Genomic DNA, 26,158 nt, shown 5'->3' on the forward strand with positions numbered 1-26,158 from the left:
TGTATTATCAGTTAACATTATAAAAACTAACACTTTTAATGTGTTTAATGCCTTATAGTTTGGTTAATTCTTGCATTAATTTGAAACCGCTAGTCAATTTGTAAAATGTTTAATTGTGAAAAAATACTCATTGAGCAAAGAAAAAAAAAAAGAATAATACAAGCAGTGAGATTTTAACTTTATTAAAAATTTCTAAACATATTTGATAGTTAAACTATAATTTTCACTTAATTCATGTTAATGTTGGAATTGCTAAGTGTAGTAAATATGTTGTGGAAATTTAAATTTGGAATGTTTAATTTTTAATGAAGACCTCTTCACCTGATTCTTCCAATGAGAATTCCCCAGCAACTCCCCCAGATGAACAAGGTCAAGGTGATGCCCCACCACCACATGAAGATGAGGAGCCTGCATTTCCCCATGCTGACCTAACAAAGTTGGATGACATGATCAACAGGTGAGGTTATTTCCGTTTTTTGTTTTACGAACAACTTAGTATACTGGAAAAACAAACTACTTTATTAGGGTTGCAACTAGTAGCAAATGGTAAAATATATATATATATAGCTACCATGTCCTGTAAATAAGAAATATCATTGCTTTCTTAAAATACACTATTTTGGTCATTGCCAAGTTCTTTGTAATCCTTTGTTCTTTTTGCTTTTTTTTTTTTTATTTTAACTCGTATTCCTAATGTAGGCTTTTCTGTGTATTTTGAAAAATTGAAATAGAATGACAATATGAAAAAATATTTCAGGGTAATGGTGATTCATTTCTTTAATTAATGTGTTTCTGATCTAGACAGAGGTTTCCTTTTGAGGATATATGAATCTCATTTCTCATTGGTATGTGGGTGAAAGAATTGCTGGATGACTTTTTATCAATCTTGGGATGTCCATTTTCTATGACAGGCATTATTGCCAAAGGTTGTGCTGCTGTTTTTTCAAATTTCTCTGGTGGTGGTAATTTTTATTAGAGTATACTTTTCACGGGGACTGGAAGATTTAGTTAACTAATAGCAATAGCAGGTTCTAAGTTTGAGAAATATAAAAAATCATCCTTTTTTAAAAAAAGAATCAAAAACAAAGTATCCATTTCCCTCTAACAGATTATTGGTAATGAAATACTTTTTTGAAATCAAAGTTATACTACTTGGGGATTTTAAATTTAGTACACAGATATTAAAGAATGGAAGGAAGAAAGTTTTTTCTGGGTAGTAGTTGTGTAAATGGGTAAACATTTAGATGTTTGTGTTTTCTATGAAACTAGGGAAAGTATTAGGTGGGTAGGTGGCCTCTGCACCCACTTTGGAATAATTTTCAAATAAATTTTATGAATTTCCTGTTGAAGTTAATTGTGGGAAACACAGGCATTTATGTGCTAAAGTTTCTTTTGTCCTTGTGAGGAGGATCAAAACAAGAGGTGTTTTATTGTTTCTTCTTATTAAGTCTGGATTTCCAAAACAGAGTATTTTCTTACTAACTTTAACAGTAGGTTGATACTTAATTGGAATTTGACCATTTTAGTTTTATATCCTTTGAAAGTTAAGAGAATTTTTTTTCTCTCATTGCCACATCCGTTATTTGACACTGCCTTAAAAAATTCTGTATGTAGAAACAGAAGATACTTTATTCCACAAATCATGTACTTTGCCATACTCTTTTTGTAATATTTAGGTGGGTAATCAGGTGTTTTTTTCATGATGAAAGTAATTATAGTAGATAACTTTTTGTTAGTATTACTTATGTTTTTATTAATAATTCTTAGGCCTCGATGGGTGGTTCCAGTTTTGCCAAAAGGGGAATTAGAAGTGCTTTTAGAAGCTGCTATTGAGCTTAGTAAAAAAGGTGAGTTTAGATATCATTACATTTTCTATTATGTTTGCTACTGTATCGCATTGTTCTTGAAGACTTTTTCTCTATTATTATAAAGTTATTGTATAAGGGTGGGCCACAGTGGCTCAGCAGCTGGAGTTCTCACAGGTTATGCCAGGGACCCTGGATCAGTTTCCAGTGCCTGCCCTTACAAAAAAATAAAGTTATTTTATATTCCTAGATTATAGTATCTCACTAAGCTTTCTTGGTAAAGATAATATTCTTACTAGGAGTAAGAGCTTAACAGAACCTGTAGTCATCCTCTAAGGATTTTTGTAAACTCTCAAAGTAGATGCAGAATTTGTGCGTTTATTCATGTTTAAAAGGAGACAAGCTGTTGTTTCATCAGATTTTTAAGGCATTTGATACCCAAAAGTTAAAAAAATTTCCGGAATATAAAAATTGTAAAAATTGATCAGCAATGTGAAATACTATGCATTTGAGCGCATTTAACAGTTTTTAAAGCACTTTTAAGTGATACCTATATGAATCAGATTGGTTGGTAGACTTTTTTTTTTTAAACTATTTCAAGTGAGAAATGTGTTCTCAAATAAGTTTCAAGACAAATTTTTGCACTTGCAATTTGACTGACTTCTGACATTCCATTCAATCAAAATTCATATGCTGATAGAAGCTTCTGTTTAATATTTTTGATGAAAATTATTATTTCACAGATATTGTGTGTATTTGAAACTGTGGCTTGCCTACTTGACTGTTTATTTTCTTCCTGCCAAAAAAAAAAAAAGAGGTTTGTTTTTTCTTGAGAGAGAAGAATAGACCTGAAAGTTAGATGTTATGCTTTTTAAAAATACAACTAATAAATAAAATGTAATTTCACTCTTGACCAGAAATAAAACCTTGTTCTTGTAATTAATCCTTTTTAGAAAACTTTGTGCTAATTTTAGATGCAATTGAATTCTTTTAGCAAATAACTAATATTTGAAATATTCTGTATTTCTTTTTAAGGCTTTAAAGGTTAAAATAAAGCATTTTTTAAGGGGACTGGGGTGGGGGTCATAAGCATGGTCTGAAGTAGGATAGCCGTGAGTAGGTTTAATAAATGATTACCATCATTAGACGTATTACTCAGATGTTTGGTGTGTTGCTAAGTGTGGCTGTGTGGCAGGAGTAATAATTTTATTGAAGAGTATTGACCTACATTTATTTAAAAATATTCTATTATCTTATTAATCTTATGAAAAGAATCTAGTCATGTATAAAAACATTTTATCGTATTACAGATGTTTCTCACAAGTTAAATTTATTTTGTTCATTTGCCTATTTACTCAGTAATTCTGAAGACTCGTAGTACTGTACAGTTTCCAAAAGTACAAGGTGAACAAAAACAAAAACCGTATTTCATTTAATAGCATTGATGTTCAGTGAATATGTGTTTTTTTTTAATCCCTATCTGTGTTTTCTGGGCCATATTTACATTTAGGTGAATTTTAACTTTTAAAAATTATTGCCATGTGTTTAAAGGACATACTGATGGCATATCATTTATCTTGTGCAAATTGAATAGTTTGTGCATCTTCATTAAGAATTACAAGTTTTCTTTGTGTTTACTGGCATTTATTGCTATTACTTTCATAAAAGAGATGAAATTAAAAAGAAGAAAGGAAGTACATAGACCAGGATATAAAAGTGACTAATTAGGAAAGCATGATAGGATTCATCTTTGAATGTGATGTTAAGGGAATAATTCATAACAAAAATGAAATTTTTAAGTTAATTGTCATTTTTTAAGTTTATGCTTTCAATAAGTAGTAAATTGCTGTGAAGTTGTTAGATTCCCTGCCTACCTATATAACCTTCTTGGAGGAAAGTCATGTCATATTTTGAAGAACTTCCAGTTAGTCATCTCATCTTGACTTAAGGTAGTTTTATACAATTTAGTGCTTTTGAAATTTTTTGGAGATATTTCATTATTTCATGTTTCAATATAATTATATTCCCCTTTTAGTAATATTTTGTTTCATTTAAAAATTACAAACAGCTTTTTGAGTTGGAAACTGTTACCTTTAATCATTTAAAATTGGCCAGAGAAATGTTTTCATTATAATTTTTATTTATTCAATTTTGCCTTTTTGTAGGTCTTGATGTTAAAAGTGAAGCTTGTCAACGTTTTTTTCGAGATGGCCTAACAATATCCTTTACTAAAATCCTTATGGATGAGGCAGTGAGTGGCTGGAAGTTTGAAATTCATGTGAGTCTTTCACTTGATTTTTGGGTCTCAAATGTACAGTGGTAGTCATTACAATCCAGTAATGTCTGTGAAAAAGTTTACTATGAATGTATCATCTGATTTTATATATTTGATTTTTTTAAATTAAAGCAGTCTAAAGATGAGAAAAATATCTAAAAAGTATAAACACAAAAGTAGAATGATCTTTTTGAATAAGCTTAAGATTTTGATTTATAAAACCATAGTTGAACTGTCACCTGAAAGAACAAGTACTTTCTGCATGCCCATTATGTTTCATCAGATGTTATGATGTTATTAACATAAAATTGTTGTTTTTCCTTACCATCAGGGAATCCCCTGATACTGTGTCAAACTTTGAGGACATGCAAATCAATAGACCATGTCCTCAATCACGAGGCTTACTCTTGTGAAGCTTATGATGGTAGTGGAGAAGCTTAGACTACCTATAGGCATGCCTAAGAGTTACTTCTAGAGGACTTCTTTTGTTGCTCAGATGTGGCCTCAGTGTCTCTAAAGCCCAACTCTGCAACTGAAATCATTGCCCTACCCCCTCTGTGGAACATGACATCCAGGAGGGAAAGTCTCCCTGACGATGTGAGAGATAACTCACAGCATGAATCCAGGTGAAACCAGACCAGGCAGCATGGGATCAACAATTCCTTCCAAAAGGAAGGGGGAAAAGAAGTGTAACTAATAAAGTATCAGTGACAGGAAGAGTTGAGTATCTACTCTGGAGTTTGCTCTTACACAGGCTTTAGGTAGACCTTGTTAGCTATCATAACTTGTCAACCCCAAACCAGGACCATTCCAGCCAATCCTGAAGAACACCTAGGGCAATATTAAGATTCCACAAGGGTTTCAGGCACTAGAGTAACTTTCCATCAACTTACAGCCTCCAGATGGGTCCCTGGTACAGTTAAGTCCTGAAACCAAGCCCACTGTCTCCAGAACATCAGACAGTTCCGTTTCCCTACCCCATATTAGTGACAGACCCTTCCAACACAAAAAAGTTAGAATGGCCAAAGCACAAATACTCCTAAAGACAGGGGTAGAAAGATCAGAGGTGTTGGTGAAGTTATACAAAGATAGGATTTAATGAATGAATATGAATGCTGAATCATTAAATTGATACCTCTTTAGTTCCAGTATTTTAGAACAGCTAGGTGTAAAAGCCCAAAATTGTAGAATTGTAACCCATGTCAAACTCTGAAATATGCTCTACAGCTAATCATGGTGCTGGGCTTTGAAATTTATGGTCTTTTTATATGTGTGTTATTTTTCACAAAAAAAAGAAGGAAGAAAAGTTGATTGTGTTGGTAAAAAAATATTTAAGCCCTCTATCCTCCTATATTCTATAAGAATACTAAAATCCTTCTATAAGAATATAGGAGGATAGAGGAGCAGCTATAAGGAAAAATATGAAAGGATTGTATGGTAGCCTATAACAGACTCTGGGATCTGTCCTGTAACTACTTTTTGAAGAGTGCTATGAAAATCATTGTTTCTTTATTTTTTTGCTTTGTATGTATGTTGTATACTATGCAATGAAAAAAGTTAAAAAAAATAGTGTTATTTTATCTACTATTAAGGAAAAAAAGTACCCAAGCTTGGGAATCTAATTGACAGCTCCCCTATTTGTAGCTGGAACACCAAAGTGGTATATTTTCTGTGCAGAGGTAAATGATAGGGAAACTTGCAAGTTTCAGCCTTGTAAATTAGTAAGGGGAGTAAAGAAAAGTCTCCCCTTTAAATGTAAATGCCTATGCTCCACAAATTTATGATAGCACAAAAAGTTAAACTGTTTAAAAGTTTTCTCAAATAACCTATGTCTTCAAGTGACTGAAGGAAGGAAACACATGTTCTCTTGGGATGCTGGACAGTCTGGAACAATAATAATGCAAATAACCTTTGGTTATAAGATAGAGATCTTAAAAAGTGAAAACTTTGGGCATCTTAATAGAATTCTTGCACTCTGTTAATTATTCCAAGTCTTTAAAGTAGAACCAATCAAAAGACGTAAAGGAAACACTTATTTTTCCCGTAGGACTTAAATTTCAACCTGCGAAATAAACTTGGTCACGTCCAAAGAGTAACTATAGTGTATTAACTGACATCATCTGATTCGACCTGTCATTTTAGTGTAGATATAGAAATTTTAAATAATTTGTGACTTTGAATTGAGGCTTAGATTGCATTTGTATAATTGAAAAAAACTAAAAATCTTAGATATTAGAGTTAATGTCTCATAGTACAAATTCCAAAAAGAAAAAATGGTAATATGCATTTGTTCTGTGGACATAGAGTAGGAATAGACAATTGATGGTGCCCTCTTGATTTGTATCTCTTCTCAAATGTTGTTTTGAAATTAGGTGTAGTAAAATTATGAAGTAAATAGAAACTAATTATCTTTACTGATCTAACAGTTTAATCACAAAATTAGTGAAATCAGACAATTCAAATGACAGTGTAGAAAAATAGATTGTTATTAACAAAAATAAAGTTTATTTCTTTGTTTGAAATTCTCACACTTTCTCTTTATGAATCACTTTTTCCTCCTCTATGAAACAGAGATGTATTATTAATAATACTCATCGCCTAGTGGAGCTTTGTGTGGCCAAGTTGTCTCAAGACTGGTTTCCACTTCTAGAACTTCTGGCTATGGCTTTAAATCCTCATTGCAAATTCCATATTTACAATGGTACACGTCCATGTGAATCAGTTTCCACAAGTGTTCAGTTGCCTGAAGATGAACTCTTTGCTCGTTCTTCAGACCCTCGATCACCGAAAGTGAGTTGGTTTGTTATATTCACAATCAAGTATTAAAATTGCCATTGCTGTGGTAATGGGAGGATCTTCCTATTGGATAAATTTATCTTCCCATTAACATGTAAAGAATTATTTTATTTTACATAATTTTCTCTTCTTTTTTTAGATTATTTGTGTATTCTAAACCTGTGTTTTCCTACTATTAATTTTTTAGATGTTTAATGTTAAAAATGCAGTCAGTTGACTTTGAGATATCAAAGTGAACTGATACAAAACTGGGAAATGTTTTCATGTCCTAGACTGCTATGTCAATTTCTTAACTATTTCTTATTTGTCTTGGTACTTTACTGCTATGCTTAGCTTGTATTTTCTCCTGTTCCTTTGAGTTAGTGTGATTTGAGCTAGTATGCAGTAGTTATATTTGTCCATGAATTAATGGTACAATGAAAGGTTACTAACTTGACCCAAAACTCAGTTGTTGATCAACCCTTGATTTGTTACTAAAAAATCCTAAGAAATGTATAATATGCAAAATAGTGCACTTTCTAATAACCCTCAGCGTACATGGTCTGTACAAGTTTGTAAACCTTAAACCAGAAAAGATGACTTGTAGTCTTAGTTTTTTGTTTACTTTTAAGAGATACGTTGTTAAAGCAGTTAGAAACTGTTTAAGGAGGATTTGGGGGCTTTATATTAATCATCGTCTTGATGTAGGTGATGATTTGTCTGACTTCCACCTTTTACTTCCTTCTTTGTCCCATGCCTCTTTCCTCCTCTGAACCTGGCTTAGTTTATAAGGAACATTGAACCTCTGTGTACTTGGTTTGGGTATGGCAGGTGAGAACTCTGCCACTGAGCCACCATGACCCACCCTTCAGGTTTTCTTTTGACTAAAGTTATTAGATCTAGCTATGATAATATCATTTATGTATAGTAAATGGTGTATCATGTTCCCTTCATTGTAAAATTTCTAAAGATGTTTTAATGAAAATTTTTTATTCGTTTCTTTAAAATACTGTTAAAAGCAACTTTATTGCTTAAGATAGCAGTGTGGGTTTAGTAGCTATCCTTGAAAAAAAATACTTATAAAGTAGTGCAAATAAAACAACAGAGGGACGCATTAAAAAAAAGAGTATACAGGGTTATTTTGCATTTTTAATCTAGGATCATTGTCCTGCTTCTGCAGTCTTAACAACTAGTCAGATGAGGATAGCTCATTCATTAAAGCTAGACTAATATTAACCTCAAATTGGATCTTAATTTCAGTAAATATATTGGTACAGGGGATTTTTTTATGTGTCTTAAAATACTTTATAATCCTCCAGAATATTTCAGATTAGCGCTAGGCTGCTGATTCTTTACTGTGTCTCACCATACATACATGAAATATATAATACATATTTTTGTATGTATTCTTACACATATATGATCATTAGCTATTGAGGATGGCAAGGACATTTTCTGGGCTTATAGTCCCATTTCAGTATTTTGGAAGAAATGAAAATAAATTCCGTATGTATATGTGCTTTCTTGGAATTCCACTAGATTTGAGGTATTTTTATGTCAAGATTGTTATTGAATTTTCTGTCAGGATTTTTTATTATTTCCTATTAAACTTAAAAAAACATAGGAATGTTCAATAGTGAATTTCTTCAGAAGTAAGATTATTGATTTATATGAAAATTTAAAATTTATTTAGATTTCTGACATATCAAACTTAGCATTAGGGAATACCAATGTATTCTTTCCGAAGTATTTGCCTTTTCTCTAGCCTCTTCTGTTGTTCTTAATAGGTTTTCCTGTTATAGATGTAGAAAATTTTTTTTTTGCCTAAGTTTGTTATTAAACCTGCCTCCATTCCCGGTTTTTCCCCTCTTAAAAACTTTGATTTTTAAAAGACAGGATTTTAAAGATATTCTTGTGCATTTAATTCTTCTGTTTGATTTTATATTTATAAAAACTTTGCTTTTTTTACATTCTTACATATTAGAAATATTTTTAGTTATGTGACCCTTGCTTATTACTAATCACCAGGTACATGTTCTATAAAAAACAGTTATGCCCCTTTGAGAAACTGTGTAAGTATTCTCTATACTGTTTTTTGCCCATGTAATATGGACAAATTTTCATAAACATATGTATGACTGTAATATAAATAATATCATCTTTTTAAAGATGATTTGTTGTGATTGTTTTATGTCATATAATTACTTTTCTTTTCTTTTTGCTTAAAAAAGGGACTTAAAATGAACTATAATCCTTAATTGTATTGCAGGGTTGGTTAGTGGACCTCCTGAATAAATTTGGGACTTTAAATGGGTTCCAGATTTTGCATGATCGTTTTATTAATGGATCAGCATTAAGTGTTCAAATAATTGCAGCCCTCATTAAGTAAGTATATTTTTAAATGATATTCAGTGTACCATAGAAATATTGTTTTATTTTCAGGTTTCTGTTTTCAGGTTTGGTTTCTTCTTATTTTAAACTGGAAATTTTAAGTGCAGAAACTAATCTGACATTACTAGCTATCATAATGTGACAAACCCCAACCAAAACCATTCCTGGCAGTGAAAAAGAAGTTCGATATACTCGGGTAACTTTCCAAAAACCTACAACCTCCATATGGGCCCCCTGGACTAGAAAACTCCTGAAACCTAGAGAGCCCAGCCTCTCTAGAGCATCAGCTAGTTACACCCCCTATCCCATATTATCAACAACCCCTTCCAACATGAGAAAGCTGGAATGGGCATAGTCCCAATACCCCTAAAGAATGGGAGAAAGATCAAAGGTGGTGGTGGAGTTATACAGAGCAGATGGGGGTTAACAAGTGAATATGATTGCTGAATCATTATATCGATATTTTATTTTAGTCTCTTGTACCTTAGAACAGCCAGAAGTACAGAAGTAAAAACCTAAAATTGTGAAATTATAATCCATACCAAACTCTGAAATCTGTTCTACAACTAATTGTTGTGATGCACTTTGAAATTTATTGCTTTTTTGTGTGTTATTTTTCACACACACACACACACACACACAAGAAGAATAGAAGGTTTATAACAGAGAAGATAGGATTTGACCTGAATCATTGTATTGATATTTCTTTTGGTCTTCAGTGTCTTGGCGCAACTAGAAGAAAAAACAAAATATTGGCGAACTGTAACCCATACTAAACTTTAAAATCTACACTATAACTACATGTTAAAATGAACTTAGAAATTTATTGCTTTTTTGTATATATGTTATATTTCACAGTAAAGAATGGTTAGAAAAACAATCTGAGAGGTAAGTTCCGACTTATTTTAAGAAATTAAATTTACAGATTTTTGCCTCTTTTTTATTTCAGACCTTTTGGACAGTGTTATGAATTCCTCACTCTACAGACAGTGAAAAAGTACTTCATTCCAGTAATAGAAATAGTTCCACAGTTTTTAGAAAATTTAACTGATGAAGAACTTAAAAAAGAAGCCAAAAATGAAGTCAAGAATGATGCCCTTTCAATGATTATTAAATCTTTGAAGAATTTAGCCTCAAGGATTCCAGGACAAGAAGAAACTGTAAAAAATTTAGAAATTTTTAGGTTGAAAATGATACTCAGGTGAGTTATTTAGCTCTTAAAATAATTATTTATATGAATTCTTAGAATCATATTTATTCCAGTCACTTTTACAGATTGTTGCAGATTTCTTCTTTTAATGGAAAGATGAATGCACTGAATGAAATTAATAAGGTCATATCTAGTGTATCATACTATACTAATCGGCGTAGTAACCTTGAGGAGGAAGAGTGGCTGACAGCTGAACGAATGGCGGTAAGCCCCTTTGGTTCCTCTTGTATAAATAAGAATTTACTTAAGGAAAGAACAAGAACCAGTTAAGCAACTGTGTAATTTTACAAAGAGAAAAAAAAAATTAACTATGAAATTGGAAGATTCATTTATGTCTCTGTTGAATCCTAAATTTTGTTATAATGGTAATAAAAGATAAGTAATTATATGGAAGTTATAAGGATAACTTAATAGATTTGACATTGCTCAGTGTATGCCCATGGTTTTGACATTGCTTAGTGTATGCCCATGGTGCAGGTAATTTTATGGATTTAATTGAAATTATTTATGCCTTGCGATCTTGTGAATGGATTTGAATGATGGTCATTTGCTAATTAATTTTAGAAATTTATATGTATTAATGTTTTCATGATTGCAGAAACATCGTTTTTAAAGCACTCGTAATAGCCAAACCGTGCTTTATTTCCTTTTTCTATCAAGTAATATAGCTAACAGTGCTTTAAACTTACTAAGTTTTTGCTTTGAAACAAATTTTTATATTAAATTTAGGAATGGATACAGCAAAACAATATCTTATCTATAGTCTTGCGAGATAGTCTTCATCAACCCCAGTATGTAGAGAAGCTAGAGAAGATTCTTCGTTTTGTGATCAAAGAAAAAGCTCTTACATTACAGGATCTAAACAATATCTGGGCAGCACAGGTACGGAATTTAAGATAATGGCTATTTTATGTTTATTTTTATGTAAAAGTGTTGCAGTTATAGTTATATAATGGCAGGGAAGTTTATATTGAGTTTTGGTGGGTATAAATGCTTGTTATGAACAGAAATTCTGCTAGCAGTATATATTTTTGAAATGTTTTTATTGAGATATCTTCACAGTCTGTTCAAAGTATGCAGTGAGTAACTCACAATATCATCACATAGATGTGTATTCATCACCATGATCATTTTTAGAACATTTGCGTCACTCCAGAAAAAGAAAAAAATAAAAACTCATACATCCCATAACCATTACCTGTTCATCTCATTTGTGTTCTTTGTGGAAGAAAAGGAAATGTCTTCCAGTAGCAATATTTTTAAAATACATTTTCCCCACTTACATTTGGCACAGGTTGGCGTTTTATAGCTTGTTTTAAATGAGTGGTTTATTTAGTAAAATATGTATCATTAACAGAGTGATTAACTCTTAAATGTATGAGAAATGTGATGTCACCAGAGTTACATTGCTATATTAATTATGGAAATCTCTAAGAATTGTTATAGAAAATTGTAGCTTTCATAAGGATAACTAATTTTCTTTGCTTTGGATACAGAAATGTGTAATTTCTTTAATTACCTTACTATCAAGTTTCTGCTCATAGATTACTTAGAAAGTATTATTGAGTGTAGATTAAGAAACTAGAATCCCTGAAATGTGTTAACCATTTTTACCAAAAAATTGAGTTGCCACATCTCAAATGGCAATTCTAAACATTTAAAATAATAGGGATTTTATTATAGTAAAATAGGTGAGGATTATCTATTAATTATGCATTGATACAGTGTAGTCTCCTTATTTGTCTGTTTAAATTCAAGTATGTCATTTTTATTTGTTTACGTTGAGAAATACTTTATTTTTGTTTTTATAGGCTGGGAAACATGAGGCCATTGTGAAGAATGTGCATGATTTACTGGCAAAGTTGGCTTGGGATTTTTCTTCCGAACAACTTGATCATCTTTTTGATTGTTTTAAGGTAGTAGTTCAGATTGTAAAGCCATTACCATTTGATTTTTTTTTTTTTAACCATTTGATTTAAAAAGTCTGCACTGATTTTTTACAATATACTTATTAACAGAATACATCAAAGAATTCTTGGTGTAGAGTAATTGATCAAGTTTTCTCTGTAATAAACTCCTTGTAATAGTTTTGTACATTTGTTCTAGTTCAGGGAAGAAATTTCTATTTATACTGTTAATCTGAAGTCAATTTGCACGTGAGATTTACTGAATTGTATGTTCCCATGTTTTAACATCTGGCATTCTTTCTGATGACATATATGACTCAGTTTTCCCTATCAATCACGTTCGTACACAGTTCACCGCTGCAAATTATACTTGCAGAAATGTGTTACCATCACCTTGATCCATTTCTAGTCATTTAAATTCAGCCTAGATAAAAATTCTACTGATCTTAAGCAACTGCTCCCCATTCTCTAGTCTCATTCTATCCCATAGTAACCTAAATTATATATATTCTAAATTGTGTTTGCATGAATTTACAGTCTAATTAGTTCATATTAGTGAGCTTATACATTATTTTTCCTTTGTTGTCTGACTTATTTCACTCAACATGATGTCCACAAAATTCATCTATTTTGTTGCGTGCTTCAGGACTTCATTCTTACTGCTGAATAAAATTCCATAATATGTATAAATTACATTTTGTTGTCCATTCATTGATTGATGGATACTTGAATTGTTTGCATTTTTTGGTAATTCTAAATATTTTTTGTGCATGTTTGTTTTCTTGTTTTAAAAATGTTTAATACATATTACTGTCCTCTTCATTTGTACTATTTTTCTGCATTAGCATTCTTTAGCATCTTTTTAATTATGTAATGTAAAAATCAAAAGAACTAGAGTTTAATTGTGAATAGAGACTTTTGTTTCCTGGAGGTGAATTATTTCCTTCTGTGAATACTACATGTTCTTCTTAAGTGACATAAATAATTTAAGTGTTTAGCTATTCTGGAAGATTTTACATGTTGGGTTGTTTTTTAATACTTGAATATAGTTAATCCAGGTATATTAATTTAAATAGGATAAATGAAAATATGAATTGTGTGGTATTTGTATCATTTACATATTTTTTCTAGGCAAGCTGGACAAATGCAAGTAAAAAGCAACGTGAAAAGTTACTTGAACTGATACGTCGTCTTGCAGAAGATGATAAAGATGGTGTGATGGCACACAAAGTGTTGAATCTTCTCTGGAATCTGGCACATAGTGATGATGTGCCTGTAGACATCATGGACCTGGCTCTCAGTGCCCACATAAAAATACTAGATTATAGTTGTTCTCAGGTATGGTGTATTTTGTATTTCTTTGTTTACTTTTTCTGAGTTTTCTCCTTTATATTAGAATGGCTTAGTTTCAGAATAGTTCTGATTGATTCCATCATTTTTGTTCTTTGAGGAATTAAAGTATACCTTTTGTTCATGGAAGCCTGTCTGAATCCTTTTCTTTCTTCAGTGTGGTTCTGTGTATCATCTGCAGAGCATTTTAACTTCCTTGAGAGAAAGATTTTATAGGTAAAACTTCTTGAGGTAGTTCTATAATTAAATATATGGCATTGAAATAGACTGTAGTATTTTACTGCGGATGGTGATGTTGTTTCTTTACTCTTGAAAAGTTAATACAACTAACAAAATTTCCTAAGTAGGGGCTTCTCTATGAGGCAATCAACTACAGGTTTCCTGTGTTTGTCATTGTATGATTTGACCCACAGTGAAATGAATGAAAACTTCCTGTTTGTTAATAAAAGTATTTTTATTTTAATGAGCTGAACTTGAGAGAAGGAAAGATTTTTCATGAAACATCAGCCTGAGATAAAGTAGAAATTAGGAATCTCATATTCTAGGAGAATATGATTTATCTCTGATTTTATTCTAATTTAACACCATTTGGGGGGAAAAATGGGCAGTTCATAAATGTATATAATAGGAATAGTCATGAAAAATAACCATTCTTTCTTGTTGGCTATCGCATCAGTGAAAGTGGAATTTACTACAACTCATGTTTTTCACCTAAATAGTTTATATACAGTAGCTTTCCACATTTGTATTTTTGAATTAACTGATTAATGTTAGTAGTCTTCATAGTGTTCCTTTGTACCATATTTTATTTTAACCTGTCCAGTACTAATAAGCTTTTTATCTTTTTACTGCAGAGAAAGTAATAAACATTATGTACACATCTGTGTGTACTTTTATAAGTATTTCTGTATGAATAAATTCTTAGAATTGGGTTACAAGTTACAAATCCAAGCAGAGATACACTTATTTTTTAAATTTTTATTATTAATATAACATTTATACAAAGCAAAAAAAGAAAAAAACGGTAGTTTTCAAAGCATTTTTCCACAAATAGTTACAGGACATATCCCAAAGTTTGTTGTGGACTGCCATATCGATACACTTTAAATTTATATTGCTAGTTAACATTATAGCATGCCTTTTTCTATTTTTTTAAACAATTGTATGGAATGGGACTGGCAATTTCTTGTCAGTTTGCCATCATTGATGTTAAGAAGTTCTTCTGCTTGTGCCATCATTTTTGGTTTGTTTTTCATTCAAGTGATGAAAATCAAATGAATCTCCTACCTTAATTTCTTTATTGTAAAATAGCTTTATGGAAACTGAGCATCTCTTCATTTTCTATTGATTGAATTTGATTTCCTTCATATTCCCTATTTTACCCTCATTTAAATAATCTTTTGTTGATGTGTTTTTAGCTTTGTTTCAGTTTGCTAAAGCTGTTAGAGTGCAATATAACAGAATTGAGTTGATTTTTATAAAGGGAATTTATTAAGTTTTTTATAGTTTTAAGACTACAAATATTCAAGCTAAGGCATCCAGAGAAAGATACTTCACTCAAGACAGACTGATAGCATCCAGAAAAACTTTGGCAGCGAGTAGGCACATGGTTGGCGTCTGTTAGTCCTTTGGCTTCTGGTTTCAAACAGCTTCTGCAAGGGAATTTTCTTTCTTCATCTCTGAATATCTCTCTCTTGTTAGCCCTGAGTTTTTTCCAAAAATTATTCCCTCTTAAAGAACTCTAGTAAGCAGATTAAGACCCAGCTTTACTGGGCAGGGAAGCATCTCCATGGAAACCACCTAAAGAGAAAGTCCCACCCACAGTTTGGGTGGGTCACATCTCTATGGAAACAATAGGTCTGTCTCTACAAGATTGTACCAGGATAAAGGACATGGCTTTTCTTGGGTACATAATACGTTCAAACAAGTGCAACTCTTATTTAGTTATGTTTTACAGATATTTTTACACAGTTTGTAGATCTGTGGTCATATAATAATTAAAGAATAAAAATATAAAATGTGTGAAGTTTCTTAATTTCTTATGTTACTTAAGGATTTTGTTCTAGTTTGCTAGCTGTCAGAATGCAATATCCAGGAACGAATGGCTTTTAAAAGGTGGAATTTAATGAGTTGCTAGTTTACAGTTCTAAGACCAAGGAAATGTCCCAATTAAACAAGTCTACAGAAATGCCCAATCACAGGCATCCAGGGAAGAATACCTTGATTCAAGAAGGTTGGTGAAGTTTAGGGTTTCTCTCTCTAAAGTGAGAAGGCACATGGTGAACATAGTCAGGGTTTCTGTCTTGGCTGAAAGGGCACATGGCAAACACAGTATCATCTGCTAGTTTGTCTCCTGGCATCTGGTTTCACGAAGCTCCTGGGAGGTGTTTTCCTTCATCTCCAAGGGTCTCTAGCTGGCTAGCAGGCTCTCTGCTTCTCATGGCTATGTCATTCTTCGCTGGCTCTCTCTGAAAATGTTCACTCTCCAAAATGTTTCCTCTTTTATAGGACTCCAGAAACTTAGCAGGACCCACCCAAATGGATAGAGACATTTTGTCACCTAATCCAGTTTAACAACCACTCATGACTAAACCACATCTCCAGGAAAATGATCTGATTACAATTTCAAACATACAGTATTGAATGGGGATTATTTTGCCTTTATGAAATGGGATTTAGATTAAGACATGGCTTTTCTAGCACAGATTTCATGCCATGCAGAGATCCTTTCAAACCAGCACAGATTTCATGCCATGCTTGGAAAGTCTTTTCTTTCCAGCACATAACAAAATAATCTTTCGTGTTTCTCCTAAACTTTAAAAATTTGATTATTTTGTAGAGCTGTCACAGTGTTACTGTGTGATTGTGAAAACCTTGTGTCTGATGCTCCTTTTATCTACCTTATCAACAAAGAAATAGAACATATGGAATAAAAATAAATAATAGGGGGAACAAATGCTAAAATAAATTTAGTTTGAAATGCTAGTGACCTATGAAAGCGAGGGGTAAGGGGTGTGGTAGGTATAATGTATAATCTTTTTTTTTTTCTTTCCTGTATTCGTTTTCTTTTTCTATTGTCTTTATATTTTTCTGAATTAATGCAAATGTTCTAAGAAATGATGAATATGCAACTAATGATATTTTGAATTACAGATTATATACATTGATGTTTTATTTGGTTTCTTAATTTTTTAATTAAGTAAATTTTAAAAAATTTTTGAATATTTCACAGTTTAATCTTCTGTGAAACTTTTTATTCAGTTAAGTGTGAGGAATAAGAGAAATAATCCAGTTTAACTTTTTTACAGATTACTCTCAGTTTATTCCAGTATTATTTATTGAGCACTTCATACCTTCCTTACTCATTGAAGTATACTTTTTTTTAATACTATTCTTGACTCTCTGAATCAGCAGCAGTTTGCCTGTCCTTACAGTACGTCAGTTCAAAAGCCTAATGATGATTTAAGAATTCTTGTAAAGAATAGTGATTCAAAGCAGTACATTTGCTATCAAATTTCAATTAATAGCTCTTTCTTCATTAGTAATGTATATTATTGCCTGGCAGGATGTCTTGTAAATTGCTCCATAAATAGTTACTGATTTCACTAACTTTAGTAAAAGAGACTACTGTTTTGAACTTCAACCTTCATTTATTATTGTTAGGAAACAGTAATTATCATTCTTTGCCCTCTCTTCCAAATGCTTTTAAAGGCCGTGACAGTTAAAATACACATATACAAATATTTTTAAGGCCATAAAACCCGTTTAGAGAATTCAACCCAGCAAATTGATATACAGAATTTTTTTTCTAGGACATGATGTAAGAGAGAAACAGTTATTTATAGACATGAAAAGTTAGAAAACATTTAAATGAATATGAATCCTCTGAACAGCAGTGTCAGGTAGCCATCAAAATGACCTTTGAAGGGTCATTCTACATCAGTGGTAGAATGCCTGCCTTCAGTGCCGCAGACCTGGGTCAGTTCCCGCATCATGTACCCTCTCCTCCCTGCTCAAGAAAAGTAAGATGATCTTTGGAAAGATGTCCACTGTATTTAATGAAAAACATTTAAAGTATGAGGTTAGTTTTGTTTGTAATCAGGAGTCTGCATGAGCTTCCAAAAATGTCCCCCTATGTTAGGAATTAAATACACAGAATTACAATTTCTTCCCCTTACATGCACAAGATACAGAATTATTCCAGCAAAAACCTGTTAGATAGCTGTTCTAGTTTGCTAGCTGCCAGTATGCAATATACCAGAAACGGAATGGCTTTTAGAAAGGGGATTCAGTAAGTTTTAAGTTAATAGTTTTAGGCTGTGAAAATGTCCAATCTAAGGAAAGATACCTTGATTCAGGAAGGCCAGTGAATTCTCTCTCTAGTGGAAATGCACTTGACAAACAGGCAGGATTTCTCAGGCTTGAAGGACACATGTCGAACACTACTTCTCCTTCTAGTTCCTCTTCAGCTCCCTGGAAAGTGTTTTCCTTCTTCATCGCCAAAGGTTGCTGGCCGGTGGACTCTCTGCTTCACGGTTCTTGCGGTTTCTCTGTTGTGACTTTCTCATGGCTCTGTTGTTCCTCTCTGCTCTCTCTGAATCTCCTGCATTCTCTAAAATGTTTCCTGTTTTATAGGATTACAGTAAACTAATGGAGATCCACACGAATGGGTGGAGTCACATCTCTGTCTAATCAAGTTTAATAACCACCTTGATTGAGTCACATCTCCATGGAGATAATTCAGTCAAGGTTCCAGCCTGTAGTGCTGAATTGGAATTAAAAGAAATGGTTGCTCCCACAAGATTGCTTAGGATTAAATCTTGGCTTTTCTTGGGTACATAAATCCTTTAAACTAGCACATTATCCAAATAAGAACTTTAGGTTACTACTGACCATAATGAAAAAGAGGTGAATAAACCACAGCATAATATTTGGAATTGCATTTTCTTAATGCCAATACCTATTTTTTCAGTTTTCTGTTCTTTGTCTTTGTGAATTTGATACTACTTTTATCTTGATGGTCTTTTTACTTTCAAAATATTTCATACTGTTATTTTCTTGAGGAGTTAGAAATTTTCTGTGTTATTTTCTCTGATTAGAAAAATGTGGTTAAACCAAACCCATCTTTGATAAGAATTGGAGTTGTGTGTTTTACCAAATCTTGTATTGTAGAAACTTAAAAAACTTTAAGACACGATGTCCACATTTGAGCAAGTGATGAGGGTTCCTGTCCTTGGGATTTATACCTTGCTGCAATATCTCTGAATCCACTTAACTCTCAGACTTTATAGTAGTGCCTTACATTTTGGAGTTTTGGTGATAATTTTGAAATATAAATAATTTTGTTTGATTAAACTCCTTATTCAATTACAGAGTAATTTCTGTGATACTGATCTTAAAATAAAAGTTTCTTTTTTGTTCTCAAAATGCTTCTAAGTACTGGTCCATATAAAACAAAATTTTTGTATGTGGATTTAAGGATCGAGACACACAAAAGATCCAGTGGATAGATCGCTTTATTGAAGAACTTCGCACAAATGTCAAATGGGTAATTCCTGCACTGAAACAGATAAGAGAAATTTGTAGTTTGTTTGGTGAAGCACCTCAAAATTTGAGGTAAGGCCTTTAATATGCCTTTTTTAAATTAATGGTGTAAAAAAAAAGCGTATCAGAGTAAAAGTTAATTTTAAAGGCAGAACACTAAAGTGTGAAAGCAAGAAGGTAAGAGATTGGTTTGTGTGGAATAACATTTTATTTTATTCCAGAGATATTTAGATCTTGTCTAAGAATACATGGGTATTAATTCTCAGGCAATATTACTAGTTTGAAATTGTCACTAGCTTCCTGCTAATATGCCTGACATAGTGATAAGCGTGTATTGTATTTATTTCTTTCCTTTTTTTTGTTGTACTGTTCTATCCCTGAACTGCCCCACTTAGACCAAATATTCATTCTTAATACTACATTATACTATTTCATATAATTTTCTTAATTAGTCTCACCTTATTTCCTAACATTTTTGTTAATTTTAAATGTCATACTAGAAAGTGCTAATATCTAAAGAAAAACTTTTTGCAGTTAATTTACAGCGTGATTTCAGTGATGAAAGAGGCCATGACTTAGTTTCAAAATAATTTCACTCTCAATTTATTTAGCTACATAGTTCTTAAAAAAGATAATTTTAAGTGCTGTATTTTAGTTGCTAGATTTTAGTTACTAGAACGACTTATGTTTGTATTTCCTTATAGTACAGTTGGAATTAATGACATGAAAAGGATTAAGTCTAGAAAGCTAGACTTAGTGGCAAAAATATTCACAGTATATTTAAAGCCTTCTAATTATAAACCCTAACTTATCTAGTAAACTGTAATCCTAGATTCTTTAACCTTACAGAAACATTTGTAATCTGTAAAATAAATACATGATTGCCAGTGTTTTTTAGAGCTCGAGGGTTCATATATATGATTATGTCTTAAAAATTTTAAAAACACATGTTTTGATTTTAAAGTAGAATTTTGACTCACTTTAATGCTGGAAAAATGGTATGAAGTCAGAAATTTTTTTAGGAATAAATACTAGGGAAAATTCCAAAACACTTGTAGTTACGGCAGTGTTCATTTATGAATGACATGTTTTGAGTGCCTGATTTGTGTTTTGTCTTTTATACAAAATGTCAATATTTGGTTGTGATTCCTCTCAAAAGTGATTCCTTACCCGAAGAATACCAGAATCAATTAAGTGACATCTGGATTTTGAAAGGAGAAAAAAATGTATTTAAAAAAATCATTTTCCTCTTTTTGTGAGGAAAAGAGGTTCTTCAAATCTGTCTCTTTGAACTGGAGACATCGAGTGATTTGTAGCCTTCTTAACAAAGGCAAGCAAGTTTAAATGACAAAATTAGAGGTAGTCTAATCTCTAAATATGCAGATTGATTACATGTTTAACTGTTTTGAAGTTTAAGGCTTAGGCATTCATTGCACATGTCAGGCAAGGGCTGACTCTGATTAAAACTGGCTTCCTTAATACTAGGGCTGACTCGTGTTAGTTAAATAAACATTGAGGGGTTACCTGCAAGAATATCATACTTCAGAGCTGCAAAACAAGAGAAGGGGGTACATCCTGGGCTTATCATGACTATCTTGTTAACTTCCAATTATAGGGTAAAGATTATGCAGTTATAAAGTATTACCTCATCATCAAAGAAATAAGTCATCTGGGTTACAGTTTAGTGTTACAGTAATTATAGATATGCAGTCTATATAGTGTGGCTTCTAGCTACATCACACTGTATTCAGAAGTTTAAAATAATTGAGTATAATTAAATTGTTAGCACTTGTTTACAGTTGTGAACAGCGCAATATTATTACATACTTTCATAAGACCGGGTGACTTTTTAACCAGATAAAAATGATTGGGAGAGTGTATTGGTTTCATTGAAAATGGGACAATAAGAAGCAAAAAAGAACTAGATATCTTTCTGTTAATACCTAGATATAAACTGACTGCAAACCCAGTATTCCAGAATGCATCTTGAATGGCTACTTTTCTTAATCAAGTAAACTTAGTTTTAACACTAGAATAGACAGTACAATGGAGTAAAGTTAGAAAATACTGTTGTACAGTTTTCATGTAAAATAAAAATATTTCATTAACTATCTGAGTTTTGAGACATCAATATTCTCTTTAAATTGCTTGATACTTTGTTATTAAAAGGAGTGTGTTGATTAAATCCAGTTATGAATATGGAATATTTTAAACTTTTAAAGTGGTAGCTATAGTTTAGTTTCTGCAAACTGTTGATTATCACATGTTCATTTGCCTAATTATACTGTTAAGTTCTTCTCGTTTCAGTCAGACTCAGCGAAGTCCTCATGTGTTTTATCGCCATGATTTAATCAATCAGCTTCAGCACAATCATGCCTTAGTTACTTTGGTGGCAGAAAACCTTGCAGTGTATATGAACAGTATGAGACTGTATGCTCGAGGTATGTATTATAAGCTAAAATTAACTATGGAAAATAAAATTAAAAGTTGATAAATAAAATTAACTATGGGGAATCAACTTAGACTTCTTTTTCTGATTTTATCCCCTTTATTGTTAATTAACTCAGAAATTGGTACATTTTATTTTTTTGAAGAAACAAAAAGAAATGAATTGATTTTTAAAAATTTTATTCATTTAAGAGCTTATGGTCTACTTGTCTTCCTGATATATAACCTAAAAACTCTAAGCAACTTAGTTTTTTATTCTAAGGTTTATTCCAAACAGAACTATAGGACAGGTAAGATAATTTAGTTCTGAAAATATGGGAGTTAAACTCCCTAGAATTAAAGCCTAACTTCAGAATTTAAGAAGTTTCATGATTTAAAAGGTACTTAATCTTTCTGTGGCTAAACTATACCAAAGCTGCAAAATAAGGATAGTAGTGTTATTTATGTCCCTACTTTATGGTTACTAGAACAATTACATCTTATGACAAGCAGTTGAATCTTGGCTGATATTAATATGTTATCCTGAATTTATTGATTTCTTAATGATCTGTTTCTCTTAGTCTACTGCTTGTTGTAATACTTTTTACTTCTGATTAATGCTTTGTTCAAAGATTTCTAAATAAGTGGATAAAATAAATGTTTCCACTAAAATTTTTAAAGTAATTCACTTCTGCAATAACATTAACTGTCAATATTCCTGAAACAGTAGCATCAACACAAACTGTGGTGATTGAGTCTTTATAACATGTTGCCTGGATGTTTTCAAACATGTAACATTGTGCAGTAAGACAGCTTGAGATTTCTATAATTGGGTTGATACTTTCTTACTCTCTTTTTTTTGTTTGTTTCACTAGTAGTGTATTTGTCTTGACTATATTCCATGTATCTCAGCATTTGAAAAAATTCCATTGAAATGGTCATCTGATTCCATTTCTGCTTTCGTGTTACTTTAGATAAGAAAGTAATTTATTAAAATTTTCCCAGTTTTTACTCATATTAAGTAATATGATTTCTGGATAGAGTTTGTAGAACTTGTTCCCAGAAATCACATTATTTTACTTCATTAAAACCTGTTTTCTAAAGACTGCCACTTGCATTATGTCTTCCTATTCTTTTTACTTTAATTGTTGTCATAGTATTATTTTCGGGAGAATTTCTCATAAAAACTCAGTGTTCATCAGTTATCAACAGCTTTATATGTAGGGCTAGAATCAATTATTACTTCTAACTCATCCCACATGTCAGTCATGAAATAGTGTGATATCAGATAGGTTCCTGATACTAATATATTTTTAAGTAGAATAATTCATTTTTTTAAATTTATAAGTCTTTGGAGAAATGGCTGGTTCAAGTCTTATGTAAGAATTAATGTGGTATAAGTCTTGAATATTTTAACGTACCAGAAAATTTGAAAGAGAATTATGTTGACATATCATACAAAAACAGAACAATGAATTGGGGGAAAATGGCTGAATGGAATTGGTCCCTCTATTGAAACAACTATTGTGTAGGCAAGGACTGTCTAAATCAACTATTTTGAAGCACTGGAGTCTAGTGAAATGTTTGCACAGCTTCCTGGTATGGAGGAAAATTAAAGAGACGGTATACTCTCTGGGCTTCTTTAGGAACAAGGCATTTAATAAAATTTTTGTAAGATTTGTAAGAGTGGCTAATGCACTCTTAATGGAACAGAAACTTAAGTGATCATGCATATCAAGAAATACACATTTTCGAATACTGTATTGTCTCACTGATAAGAACTGACATGAGTGAATAAACATGGAATATTTCGTTGGTAACAGAGACCATCAGGAGATAGAAATAGGGTAATTGGAGCTGAAGGGATACAGACTGTGCAACAGGACTGAATATAAAAACTCAGAAATGGACAGCACAATACTACCTAACTGTAATACAATTATGTTAAAACACTGAATGAAGCTGCATGTGAGAATGATAGAGGGAGGAGGCCTAGGGCATAAATGAAATCAGAAAGAAAGATAGATGTTAAAGATTGAGATGGTATAATCTAGGAATGCCTAGAATGTATAATAATAGAGACGAAGTGTACAGATTTTAAGAATGTTTGTGCATGAGGAAGAACAAAGGAATGTCCTTACTGCAGGGTGCTGAAAGCAGATGGTAATTAATGTTTTAAAATGTCACCTTATGTGTGAGACTAAAGCAAAAAATGTTTATTTGCTACAAATTTATAATTTGACTAATGCATTTCCTAATATAACTTATGTAGATAGTTTGATTGAACACCATAAGTACTGGGAATCTCAGGTAGGACATGAGATTTTGTTGGTTTGTCCAGAGTGACGCCCCGATGAATCCCAGAGTGATTTGATCAGTGAGTGGAAAAGTATTTGCAAAGCCCCCTTCTGGAAATGGTGAGAACGGGGAGAAATTCAACTTCCCCAAGTTGAATTCTTGATATTCTCACAAGCAGTGTGGACAGCCAAAGCTATAGGCTGAGCCCCCAGTCTTGGGGTTTGTTCATATGAAACTTAACCCCACAGAGGACAGGACAAGTCTACTTAAAATTTAGGCCTAAGAGTCACCCCCAAGAGAGCTTTTTTTTTTTTTTTTTTAATTTTTTATTAATTAAAAAAATAACAAGAAAATAACACATTTTGAATATATGCTCCTTCCGTTCTACATATATCATCAGTAATTCACAATATTATCCCATTGTTGCATATTTGTTATCATGATAATTTCTTAGAACATTTGCACCAAGTCAGAAAAAGAAATAAAAAGACAACAGAAAAGTAAGTTTACATACCATACCCCTTACCCCTCCCTTTCATTGATCACTAGCCTTTCAGTCTAAATTTATTTTAACATTTGTTCCCATTATTTATTTTTATTCCATATGTTTTACTGATCTGTTGACAAGGTAAATAAAAACATCAGACACATGGTTTTCACAATCACACAGTCACATTGTCAAAGCTGTATCATTATACAATCATCATCAAGAAACATGGCTACTGAAACACTATAGTTCTACATTTTCAGGCAGTTCCCTCCAGCCTCTCCATTGCATCTTGGATAACAAGGTGATATCTACTTAATGCGTAAGAATAACCTCCAGGATAACCTCTCGACTCTGTTTGGATTCTCTCAGCCATTGACACTTTGTCTCATTTCACTCTTCCCTCTTTTGGTCAAGAAGGTTTTCTCAGTCCCTTGATGCTGGGTCTCAGCTCATTCTAGGGTTTTTCGCAATTCCTTGATGCAGAGTCTCAGCTCATTCTGGGATTTCTGGCTGAAGTTGCCAGGGAGGTCCACACCCCTGGGACCTTCATGTCCCCCGTAGACAGGGGCAGGGCAATGAGTTTGATTGTTGAGTTGGCTGGAGAGAGAGGCCACATCTGAGCAACAAAAGAGGTCTCTTGGGGGTGACTATTAGGCCTAATTTTAGGTACACTTGACCTAAGAGGCTAATATACAAAAATGGACTCAATATGAATCAAAGACCTGAAAGTGATAGCTAAAATCATAATACTGTTAGAACAAAACATGAAGAAAATTCTTCATGACCTTGCATTTGGCACCAATTTAAGTATGGCACCAAGAGTACAGATGAGGCGGGCCGCGGTGGCTCAGCGGGCAAAGTGCTTGCCTGCTATGCCGGAGGACCTCGGTTCGATTCCCGGCCCCAGCCCATGTAACAAAAAACGGAAAAACAAAATACAATAAAACAAGAAAATGTTTAAAAATGTTTCCCTTTCTTCCTTCCTTCCTTCCTTCTATCCTTCCTTCCTTCTCTCTGTCTTTCCTTTAAAAAAAAAAAAAAAAAAGAGTACAGATGATTAAAGAAAAAAGAGATAAATATAATTAATCAAGAGTTTAAACTTTTGTGCATTATAAGAGTAAATATAATCCATAAAATGAGAGAAGATATTTGTAAGTAATCTAATAAGGGGTTAAAATCCAGGATGTATAAATGGCTTCTGCATCTTAAAACAAACAATAGAGTTTAGATAATAAACAAATTATTTGAATAGATATGTCTCCGAAGAAATTATAAAATGGGTAGATGGGTAGAATGTTTTTAAAAATAGAAAATACCTATTGTTGTCAAGGATGTGGAAAATTTGGAGATAGTGTAGTTTGTAAGGTGTATAAAGTACTTTATAAGAATAATTTTTCCCCTATGAATGTTAATATCAAAATTAAAAGTTACCTCCTACCTTTTTTGATGCATGTATATAATGCACAATTTTTGTTACTTTGCAGACCATGAAGACTGTGACCCGCAAACTGTGAGACTTGGAAGTAGATATAGTCATGTTCAAGAGGTCCAAGAAAGGCTTAACTTCCTTAGGTTAGTTTTAAAAATGAATGCTGTTTTCTTTAAGGCACAGATAAAAAATGCTGTGTTTTAATATGCTTAATGTTAAGCTAAGTCTTTCTGAAAGGGCTATTTCTATCACAGCTG

At 32.3% G+C, this 26,158-nt stretch overlaps 1 protein-coding gene across 6 annotated transcripts in view; it reads left to right on the plus strand.

The window, feature by feature from the left end:
* LOC143672602 (ubiquitin carboxyl-terminal hydrolase 9X-like) overlaps window positions 1–26,158 on the plus strand; it is a 179,838-nt gene that overhangs the window by 65,422 nt on the left and 88,258 nt on the right. For 4 of the 6 annotated variants that reach the window (XM_077147219.1, XM_077147215.1, XM_077147214.1 and 1 more), the window contains exons 3-15: window positions 312–457; window positions 1,768–1,847; window positions 3,971–4,083; window positions 6,652–6,870; window positions 9,125–9,240; window positions 10,196–10,447; window positions 10,522–10,660; window positions 11,186–11,338; window positions 12,268–12,372; window positions 13,495–13,701; window positions 19,193–19,329; window positions 21,550–21,698; window positions 25,957–26,044. In XM_077147219.1, the coding sequence (XP_077003334.1) occupies window positions 312–457; window positions 1,768–1,847; window positions 3,971–4,083; window positions 6,652–6,870; window positions 9,125–9,240; window positions 10,196–10,447; window positions 10,522–10,660; window positions 11,186–11,338; window positions 12,268–12,372; window positions 13,495–13,701; window positions 19,193–19,329; window positions 21,550–21,698; window positions 25,957–26,044 (1,904 nt within the window). The remainder of the gene's footprint in view (window positions 1–311; window positions 458–1,767; window positions 1,848–3,970; window positions 4,084–6,651; window positions 6,871–9,124; window positions 9,241–10,195; window positions 10,448–10,521; window positions 10,661–11,185; window positions 11,339–12,267; window positions 12,373–13,494; window positions 13,702–19,192; window positions 19,330–21,549; window positions 21,699–25,956; window positions 26,045–26,158) is intronic. The other 2 variants (XM_077147216.1, XM_077147217.1) reach the window with 2 other exon arrangements.

Source organism: Tamandua tetradactyla, chromosome Y (genome assembly GCF_023851605.1).
Source record: "Tamandua tetradactyla isolate mTamTet1 chromosome Y, mTamTet1.pri, whole genome shotgun sequence".
Lineage (NCBI taxonomy): Eukaryota > Metazoa > Chordata > Mammalia > Pilosa > Myrmecophagidae > Tamandua > Tamandua tetradactyla.